Below are 10789 nucleotides of genomic sequence, written 5' to 3' on the forward strand. Positions count from 1 at the left end.
GGTATTTATAGTCAGCTAAGTAGATTTCTAGAAGGGAAGTGGATCCCTATGACGAGAGAAAAATATATACTCAAAGTTAAGGCCAACAGCAAGATGACAAGCAGGTTGAATTAGGGGATCTCCTGCATTTCTTAAACCTCTTCCCTATTCAACTGTCTGAAGAATGATCTGGTTAGAGGTGAGGGAGCGTAGACAATGGTTTTAGTAACCTGCAGGGATCACAGCCTGAATTTTGTATTCAGTGCTCTTAACATACAGACTGTAGCAGCCTCGTGGGGCCGTGCTCCAGCTGCAGGGCAGATCCTCTTCTGATCTCTAGTGTTGATTTGGTGGGGAGCAGCATCTTAATAGCACCATTTCAACAGTAGCTTTGTTTGCTTTGCAACAGCTAGGAGAGAACAGCTAACCCTACACAGGACATGGATTACTGCCCTTAGAGGTTCAGGATTAAAAATGACAGCAAGATTTAGGAGAGGAAAAAACTCGGATTCAAAACTGAGGGTTGTGCTAGTGTTTGCCTAGGCAGCTTCAGACAAGTGTCTTAGTCATAGAGTCCCTCCATCACCACCTGGCAACGTGGTCTGGGGGCATCTCATGAAGGGCAAGCTTCAGACTCGCGTTTTACCATTAACGTTCTTTTCCCACCAGATTGTCTTTTGCCTAAGAAGAAAGTCACATCTCTACCAGGTTCAACAAGGCATGTACGGCGTGTACTTCCCACATCTGAGCACAAGAAAAGTGCATTGACATGACAGTCGGTCTGTCCTCACAGACCTGCTTGTCCATTGATGAAGGAAAAATATTTATAAGTACTAGAAAAATGTTTCTTTAATAAATTATGTTTAGCATTTTCTCTTGAGGCAATTCTTGCACTATAACCACAACTATTTTCTTACTATGGGAAACTGCCAACAATGCAGAAGTTGAGGAAAACATTTCTTTAAAGCATTGCAGTACTTCATACAAATATTACACAACCAACAGAAAATAAATACTACCAGGAACTGCAGTTTGCAGGGCCCTTCACTGATGTCAGCCTTCTAAAAAAGGCTTAAAAATCAGACTACTTCATAGATTTGGGGGGGGGATTTATTTTGTAAACTTAAAGGCTTCACCTAGATTTCAGCTTTTCTCCAATTTATCTTTTTAAATGTAAATGTTGTAAACCAAGGCCAGGTTGGATGGGGCTTGGAGCAACCTCCTCTAGTGGAAGGTGTCTCTACCCATGGCAGGGAGTTGGAACTGGATGAGTTTTAAGGTCCCTTCCAACCCAAACCATTCCATGATTCTATGATTTCATACATTTAAAATTATGTCAAGAGATTACGTAAAGACATGTTGTTAAATCTGAGTGATACAGTCACCTCTGTCTTTTGAGACTGATACTGATTCCAAGTGAATAAATGCCACTCATTGCCGTGAAGCTGTAGCTGCTTGTATTTCCCCTGTGGCAACGCTTTTCATCCCAAATCAAAAACTATGTTTACTGAAATCTATGAACTTCTGGTCCTCGGTTGTTAACCCATAGTGCAGTGTCTGATGTTAGTGATGAGGACCTTCTACTGCCCCTCCAGACTACCTGAGCCAGACAGACTTGCCTGAGAATGCCTGTTGCATCCCTCAGTCTCAGAGCACTGGAGATGGTGCTGATCTCTAGGTAATTGTTTCATACTATCATTAGATGAAACTTCTGCTGAAAGTGAAAGCACTAGAGTTAGAATTAATGAAAAAAACATGATTAGTCATTAATCCTTCCACTGCAGGCAATGTTTCCACTCAATCAAACCGGCATTTTGCTTTCAAAGTAAAGCTCCTCAGTGACAGGTTGGACCAGATTGTCCCCCAGGTCAGGTTCCTTAGTGCAGAGTGGAGTTACCTACACAGAGGATTAGAAATCTGGTTGCTCAATCAAACAAGGTTTTTTTCAAGCACCTATTATTATGTCAGCAGCACCAGATGAAAAGCTTTCAGACCTACTTGTGAAAGCCAAGTTTCCATGCCACCCAGTGTGCCGTGGCTGCAACAGCCATTGTATGACCAAAAGAACAGTATGGGGATGGCTGGTGCTCATGAGCCTCCTTGTGGGGCTGTTTTCCAAGAGGAAGGAGCTCTGACATGCCACAGTGCCTCTCAGCATCCTGTATGCGATGTCGCAATGCGTTGTGTGTTATGGTTGGACACCTGCCCACGTTTGCTATGGAGCTGCTGCTTCCAAAGGGGCCCTGGCAAAGCTGCTGGGACCCAGCCAGCTCAGCAGTGACGCAGGCAGCTCAGACTCTGGCCCGAGGCAGAGACTGGGGCTGGGCAACAGCAGAGCAAGAAGACAAAGAGGCTCAGCTTGACCTCAGGGATCTGCCCAGGGCCCAGTTTCATCAACGCCTGCCTTCAGCATCCCAATCTGCGGTTGCTTCCTCCCAGCACCACCTTTGGCTTCCCATTGCCCCTCCTCTCCCCTTGCACTGCAGATGCACGCGGGCTGCTCCTCAGCATTTCTGTCCTTGTACTCGTCTTCATGCTGGAACTTGATGATCTTAAAGTCCTTTCCAACCCTAACTGCTCTATGTAGCTCAGCCCAGAGTCCCCACTGCTACCAGTGAGGGATCCTGACATCTGGCAGCTCCCAACCATCTCTCTTCCCAGCATGTGACTAGGTGGACTTACCCAGAACTGCCTTGGCAATTGCTGCTTAGTAAGAGACGGTTTTTCAGTCTCCTTTTCAGCTCTTTAAACATTTTGTGCTGGAAACAAGCCTGAGCTGCAGTGAGAAAAGGTTCAGCTGCTTCTCATCATTCACCTCATCAATTCCTGATCTATTTGGCTTTTAATAGAGAGAAAAGTGCTCCATCTGCTTTGGAAACAGTCATCAAAAAACCCTCTGTGCAGCATGGGCACCATTCAACAAGGGCACACATTCAGATAGCTCTTTAACCTCCTGTTCTCAGCATCAGCAGCAGAACTCAACCATTTCCACACCCCCAGCAGAGCACTACCTCCACAGTGGAGTCACAGCCCCACCACCAACCTGGGGCACGGGCTCGGAGGTGATGCTGAAACCCTGCAATAAACCACCTGGTCCTCAGTGCTATCTGTGCTCTGCTGCCTCCCTGCCACCCTCATGGCCCCAGGTGCATGTGGTCACTTCTCCATCCCCACAACCTCTTGAAGTTCCCACAGGATGAGGTGGAAGGAATGTGGGAAGAATATGGGATGCTGCAGGGATGCGGGAGGGATGCCACAGGAATGCTGCAGGCAATCTGCAGGGATGGTGCAGAAACATGGGAGGGCTGCAGGAGGGATGCCACAGGGGTGCTGCAGGGATGCAGGAGGCATCTTGCAGGGCACTTTCCCACAGGTCTCTGACAAGCAAAGGGTGTTTGGCTCTCAAATTGACTCAAAGTGGCCACTTCATTTCCCCTGAAACTTTCCAGAGAAAAGTTCATATCTCACCAGAAACCCAGGCTACGGATGCTGGGCTGCCTGGGAGGAGCAAGCCAACAGCAGCATCGCTGGCCTGGGTCAGCTGCTGGCTGCTGCTTCCCCAAGGATGCACTCAAGTATGGGGCTGTGCCATGTGCCCAGTGCAGCTGCAACCATGGTCCAGTGTCCTGCAGAGCAAAGAGCTGCACCTTTGTTTCCTGTGACCTGAAAGGGGAAACACAAGGGGGTGAGGCACAACCCAGGGCTGCTATTCTGCATCCCTCGTATCAGCTGAAAAATCAAACACCTTGCTTTCAGCCTTTACCTTTTACTCTTAAAGGCTTAACAGAGGGGCAGGACTCTGGTTAACTTTGTGGTGAGCACAGCCCTCTTGAGCAGGTATCGTTGCAGCCCACAAAACAGCTGTCACATCTGCAGTGGTTTTAGCCCAGCAAATCCCCCCATCTCCCCTTTGTGCTCAGCAAAAGGCCAGAGGAGCAGCATCTTTCTCTCCCTGCTCACCACCAGCGCAGATCAGGGTGATGGAGCTTTTCTGCCTGCTCCATGGTATCTCCTGCAGATAGCTGGGCTCGGCCATCACTGCCACCACCTTGGTCCTGCCAGCACAGAGCGCAGCCACCGAGCAGGGAGGAAGTTGCTTGGTGGTTAATAAGACACCTTCTGGTCACCCTTTTACCTTCCCAGAGGTACTTCCTGACACCCATCAACTTTTCCCATGGAGGAGGATGGGTCCTTTCATCGCCTTGTGTGTTGGGAAAGAGACTCCATGGCAGCAGTGATTGCACAGGGACTTTTGGTGAGGATGTGAGTTAAACAACTGTCAGAGCCATCCCGGACCATGGCCACTTTTCACCCCTGCTCCTGTGTTAAAATCTGCCTTCTGCCTCCCAGTGCTGTGTGGTGGCACAGCCTGTGCGTGTCAATGGCTGATGTTTTGCAGATGTGTAAAGTTACCTGTGACTTTGGGGGGTGCCTGGGAGATTGGCACAGTCCACTAGATGTGAAGGACTGGTGCTGAGCTCCAGGGTATCCGCTGGTTGCGACTGGGGGACAACCTCATCAGGCAGTGATGGACATGGCTTCTTTGTGCCCAAGGGATGGGTGCAGCTCAGGCTGAGCCCTTTTTGGTGATATAAAGCAAATATGACATGAACAAGTCAGCCTCTGGCACATCATGGGCTCAGGGCCTGAAAGGGACAGGTCAACCCTACCTGCTCGGTGCTGGAGCCCTGCGCTCCTCAGTCGCAGCAATGTGCCAGGACTCCGTGTGTGTGATTTAGTAGGACAAGAAATCCCCTCATCTGTCTTTTCAGGAAAGTAAGGGACCAGGAAGAACGGGACAGTTTGATTCTGAGGTTAGGCAAAACACTGTGGTTATTTAGTGGAAAGTCTTTTTCTGCTGCAATCTCATTCTCATGTCATGCTGGTTTTTCTTGCTGTATTAAAGAAATGAAGTGAGCGTAGGAGGTGAGAACTAATGCTACCGCACCAGGAAGGTGATGATGGTCTGACATCTCATAATGATGTTCATCAGACTCTCTGCTCAACAGGGGTGTGAACAAGTACAGTGGAAAAAAAGGGACATAATTGGTCTTTTAAGAAAAAAAACAAACCAAATAGCTGTGAGACAACCTCATCAGCAAATGCTATTTAAGAGCACAGACATTTGCCTCTTCACTCCTGGGGCAAGTGTTAACCTTTAAATGTAACCTTTCCACTCCCTTCCCTTTCACTCATATTTTCTCCTCCATCTGTTCCCCACTTGCCAAAATCACTTGCATCTCCCCACCAAGAGCCCAGAGCTGTCGTGTGCTGCTGCACCGAGAGCTGCCCTGTCCTCACTCACCACCACCCTATACCTGCGCTGCCAGGGGCTTTGAGGCAGGAGTGGTGTCATTTGGCAAACAGCAAAACTTCCCTGTGATTTGTACACACACTTGGCTTGGATGTAAGTCTCACGTCTTGTCATTCCTGGGCCAGGGAGATGGCTAGAGCTGAACCTCCTCATGCAAGCAGAGAGCTGGCCACGAGCATCGACCTGGGTTACACGCAGATGGCTGTCCCGTTGTTATGGGCTCCTGCACACACAGAAGCTGCTTCCCTGCTTGGAAAGGTTTTTCTCAGCTGCAGCAGAGACCCATTGGCAAGGCAGTGCTGGTGCTGAGCCCGGTGGGAGGTTTCTTGAGGGAGAGCAACTCCTGTCCACACCATCACTTTCCATCCTGGCTGCAAAAGCAAGAACAAGAAGAGCAGGAGGAGGGATGTAGGGCCTTGAACAAGAGACACTGGGGGAATGCAGCTTGCTGCTTTCCAGAGAGCATCTCATGAGTGGACTTCGCACCTTTTCATGCACCCTTCCGCTCCCTCTGCAGGGTCAGGCAGCTTACACCGGCTCCAGGTTTGGCCTTTGGTCTGTGCCACAGCAGATGAACAACAAACAGGAAGCGTTGCTCATTTCCTATTCATCTTCAGACGAACTATGCCCACAGAAAGTCACCTGCAGATTTAAACCCATCAGGGTCATCTCACAGTAGGTCCTGGGGGCTACGCCCCTCACTCTGAGCACCAAACCCATCACTGAACCCATCCTACATAGCGTGGTGAGCTGATCTACCCCCAGCTCTGCTGCCACAGCCAGGCTGCTGCCTGCACCCCGCATCTCTTGCTGCATCCAGAAATGGCTGCAGGCACATGCACAGTGGTGAGAAAAGCTGGTCCAGCAGTGACAGGGAAGGGCAGGAGCAGGGGGGAGGCAATTTCTTCTAGAGAAATAATTTGTAAGCAGCCTTCTTCTATGGGCTGTCCCTTCCAGTTCTGAGGGGAAGAGAGGACAGAGGGAACAGGACAGGAAATCGAACCACTTGTGGTTTCTTTTCATCTGAAAGCATCACTGCATTAAGTTTCACACCTGAAGAGTGGTTGCAGCACTCTGGTTTCCCTTCATGCCAGTGAGTACAGTAGAGCTGCCCACCTCATGCTGCAGCCCAGGGAGTCTGGCCTCAGCAGCTGCCAACATGAAGATCTGCACACTTCTCTTCACTGATCGCAGTAGCAAAGTACAAGAGATGGACAGTCAGGAGGGTTTATCCCTAAGGGTTATCAGTATAAAAGGTGCTGAGCTGGAGAAAAGCACATTTATGGACAGAGGAATTGGAAAGATCCATTCCCCACAGCCTGCTGAACCTGTGCCCTTCATCGCAGCTCACTGTGCTCCTGCTGAACAGCACTTGTCTCCACGGGATGCGTTTATCACTCTGGCTGTCCCTGAGGAGGAAAGTTAGGTGCAGAATCAGTCCCAACAGACAGACAACACATTTTGCAGCTTCTAGAAACAGTTTTATTAGGCACAACATGTGGATACATCTCCACAGTTTAGATGACCCATTGTACAACTCACATTCAGGGCCCTCTTTTCCAAACCAGTTTGACAGATTATTACATCCCATGTCAGGTACTATGGTTTGTCATTTTACACAGTTTTATTACTGATGCAGTTCTTTATTAGCCATAAAATAGTTTCTAGAAAACAACTCTTGACAATTCTCTTACTGTCCAGGACATGAAATTCTAGTGGGAATAGTGCAACACAAAAAGGATCGGGGTAGTTCTGTGAGCAGCAGAACAGCAAAGAGGAGACTCCGAGGGATCTGAGCTTGAGCTCCCAGTGTTATCTCTGGTTTCCAGCAGGGCTGAGCAGGCAAATGCAGCTTTCTACAAGTCTATGCATGAAAATGTATTGGGGTAGAGGAGAGCAATTTGTAGCTGCTTATTTTCTTTGAGATTAGGCTGGTTTTGTCCAACATGCCAAAAAAAATGTTTAGAGCTACCAGACAGAAACATCAGAACCACATTAGCCTCCTTTCTTTAGGAAAAAGGACAAAACACGAAAGGATCACTGAGGACAAGAAGTTACAGCTATACCTGGAATACCTCTCTGAAAACTCTCTTTGGCTTGTAAAATGAGGTGACTGAGGAACAGCATGAAATAGGCTTTACTGGGGCTACTGCTCACTGAGGCTCGACTGGCTTTCAGCTCAATGAATGAAGCTACAGCTCAAGATGCCTCCTGCCTTACATAGCCCTGAGCTATGTGGTTGGCTGGGTTGATGTTCTCCAGCTGTATCACACCTCCTACACACTTACCATGGCTGCAGTGCAGGCTTTGTCAAAGGCTAAGCAGTCAAAAGGCAGGATGGACAGGGCAAGTATCCCAGCAGATACTTTGTGGTAGGGGCTTGGAACTAAATCATCCTCAAAGTCCCTTCCAACCCAAACCATTCTATGATTCTATGAGTACATACACTATGTGCAGCATGTGCTTAGGTAAAAGGGTGTAAAATGCTTTAAAAGGAGGAAGGAGATGAACCCAAATACATTAGATAAAATCAAAGTCTGGAGATCTGGAAAAGAGCAGCCTCCTTAGACAGATGGAAACCCTTGTCACCACAAATAGCTAAAACCAATGTGAAGATTATGCTAGAAATGTCTTAGCATGGACATTTCTTGAATGCTTGGGGATGGAGCAGAAGCACCATGGGTGAACCAAGTAAGAGCTTGCCCAGCCTGAAAGCAAGTTCCCACTTTGCTGAAGCTTCCCAACACATCTCAGTGTGCAAATTTGGTAGGAGGGATCATTTCCCACAGCCCAGCTGACATGAGTAAAGCCTCGGGAGGGAACCCAGCTGGTAGATTTATAACCATAAAAACATATACATATACCCCTTATATCTGTAAAGGGACACACCTGTAGAACATGTTAGACATCTCCCTTCCTGTCCTGGTCATTGCACACTCCTGTATCTCCTCCTTCTTTCACAGAAGTGAAACCATGCCCCCATGTCCCTCATGGACAGATGGAGATTAATGGTTTCCATCAATAGTTTCTCCTATCAAGCAATTAAGACTTCAAGCACATTTGTGAAGATGAAGGCGACAATGAAGCATACGTAATTAAAATGGCTGCTACCCCAAGCGGTTGTTGTGTTACATGGGTACCACTTCTGCTGTCTTAGCCTCTTTAGTTTGGCTTGTAAGCAGAGCAGCTGTGTGAAAGTCATACTTACACAACAACTGCAGGGTCTGGCAGGTCTCACCCAGCAAGATGGACATCTTGGCCAGCTCCAGCTGTGCTGTAGTGATGCAGCCCAGACCTATAAACTCCCCTACCATTTATGCAAAGCAAAGAAAATTACTTCCCTCTTTTGAAGCATAAGGTATTTTCCTCCCACACCCTCCTTCCAAACCCTTCATGTCTTTGGAAGGTCTTGGCCCCACAGTGGGCCATTCCTCTGCTACCTCAGTGGGAGTCCAGGCCACTCTCCTCCAAGCTGCTGAGGGCTTTGCTCTTAATACGGAGCTTGTGAGGTAGGGCAGTGTAGCTTCGGCCCTTCAGGTGATCTTCTGAAGGGCATGGCTGTAGAGGAAAGGTTTTGGGCACTTGTTGCTCATCATCTTCATCTGAGACAGCGGTGCTGCTTCCTTTGCTCACCTCGGCTAGACTGGGGGACGGGCACAAGAAGCAGGCGCTGCCTGAAAGAGGCAACTGGAAGGCATATTTGTCTGGGCAGTGGTAACTGGGGAATGGAGAGCAGACTGTGGATGTGAAGGATGCATCAAGCCTCATAGGCTCCTGAAGGCCAGGTGTGTCCATGGGAGCTGGCTTGGAGTCACAACCAAGGATGTTACCGGATGGGCCAAAGGTTTTGCAGGAAAGGTCTGCTGGCTCCAGCACCTTTGGCACAAAGCTCTTCGTTGTGAAGAAGCAGGGCTCGCCAGCAAAGGGCTCTGCCTCGAGGTGCGGGGAGGCTGCTCTGTGCCCTCTGAAATAAACTCCCAGGAAATCCTGGAGGGAGTGACTCTGGTAGGTGCTGGTGTCTGGGCTGATGAGCCCAAAACGCAGCTTCAGGGACAGCAGCTCTGTCCTGAGGATGGAGTTCTCCTCGCTGAGAGCAACGAGCTGGCTCTCCATGGCAAAGTCATTGAGGCGCCTCTTCTGCCGGGAGCGCTTGGCAGCCTCGTTGTTCTTGCGCCTCTTCTCCCAGTACATGGTGTCCTTCTTGTCATCCGGCATGAACTCCCGCTTGCGCCGGGAGGGACCGCTCACGCAGCCATGGAGGAGCTTGGCCTTGCTCCGCTGAAGCGCAAGCTCGCCGATGGTGCTCAGCGGGGCCAGGTTTTCCATGGTTGTGAACATAGCCGGGTTCTGCCAGAATCAGAACACAAAACCGTGACCTCTAAAGGTGCTATTAATTAATACCAATGAAAAGTTAATATAGCCATGCGATTGTTTTCTCTCTGTTGCAGTCATACCAGGAACACGGAGCACAGCACCATGCACGCACATAGCCCGAGGACAGGTTCCCTCGACTATTGCTGTCTTTTTGGAGGCACGCTTTCAAAATGCTGTCAGCACATTGATGCATTCACACCTCACCAGCGTCTGCAAAGTCCATCACAGGGTACCCAAAAGATGTGTATGACCAAGTTAAAAGGACGTATTTTGTTGTTGAATGATCACAAGCACTTTGGCTAACTAACTTCAATCAGGGTAATGAAAATTGCTCTGACATAGAACTTGCCACCCACTAATCTCATTGCCCCTGTTATACAGATAGGGAAGAGGCAGGGAGAGCAACTGATTTACCTCAGTCATATATCTTATTAGCAACTGAAGCACAATTACGAAAAGCTGGGCCAGAGGGACCAGCCAGCACTGGGTCTGATAAACCACCACCTCTACAGGATTACCCTAAAATAGTAAAGGTGGTGTCCTGGTTTTGGCTGGGATTGGGTTAATTTTCCTCCTAGTAGCTGGTACAGTGCTGTGTTTTGGCTTTAGTCTGAGAGCAATACTGGTAACACACCGATGGTTTCGCTGGTGCTCAGTAGCACTTACCCTGATCAAGGACTTCTCAATCTCATGCTCTGCCAGTGAGGAGAGGCACGAGAAGCCAGGAAGAAGCAGAGACAGGACACCTGAACTAGCCAAAGGGGTATTCCATACCACAGCACATCATGACCAGTATAGAAACTGGGGGAGTTACCTGAAAGGGGCAGATCACTGCTCGGGTTGGGGTGGGTATCAGTCGGTGGGTGGTGAGCAACTGAGCTGTGCTTCAAATTTTTCTTGGGTTTTATTCTCTCTTTTTTTATTCCTTATTATTATTAGTGATATATTGTTGTTGTTATTAATATTATAATTATATTTTACTTTATTTCAATTACTAAACTGTTCTTATGTCAACCAATAGGATTTTACCCTTTCTTTTTCAGATTCTCATCCTTATCCCACTGTGCAGCAGTGAGGAGGGATGAATGAACAAGTGGCTGCGTGTTACTTATTTGCTTGCTG

At 48.5% G+C, this 10789-nt stretch overlaps 2 protein-coding genes across 2 annotated transcripts in view; one reads left to right on the forward strand and one right to left on the reverse strand.

The window, feature by feature from the left end:
• MUC16 (mucin 16, cell surface associated) overlaps positions 1-793 on the forward strand; it is a 57912-nt gene extending 57119 nt beyond the window's left edge. Inside the window, exon 100 of the mRNA XM_061466633.1 lies at positions 649-793. Within this exon, the coding sequence (XP_061322617.1) occupies positions 649-747 (99 nt within the window). The 3' untranslated portion in view covers positions 748-793. The remainder of the gene's footprint in view (positions 1-648) is intronic.
• Positions 794-8460: 7667 nt separating this feature from the next.
• On the reverse strand, positions 8461-9816 carry NFILZ (NFIL3 like basic leucine zipper). Its single transcript, XM_061466650.1, has one exon. The coding sequence runs from the start codon at positions 9629-9631 to the stop codon at positions 8735-8737; it is 897 nt and encodes a 298-aa protein (XP_061322634.1). The 5' UTR covers positions 9632-9816; the 3' UTR covers positions 8461-8734.
• Between the last annotated feature and the right edge of the window lie 973 nt (positions 9817-10789).

Source organism: Pezoporus flaviventris, unplaced genomic scaffold (genome assembly GCF_033815535.1).
Source record: "Pezoporus flaviventris isolate CSIRO_AGI_PZ_B2104156 unplaced genomic scaffold, CSIRO_AGI_Pfla_v1 ptg000043l, whole genome shotgun sequence".
Lineage (NCBI taxonomy): Eukaryota > Metazoa > Chordata > Aves > Psittaciformes > Psittacidae > Pezoporus > Pezoporus flaviventris.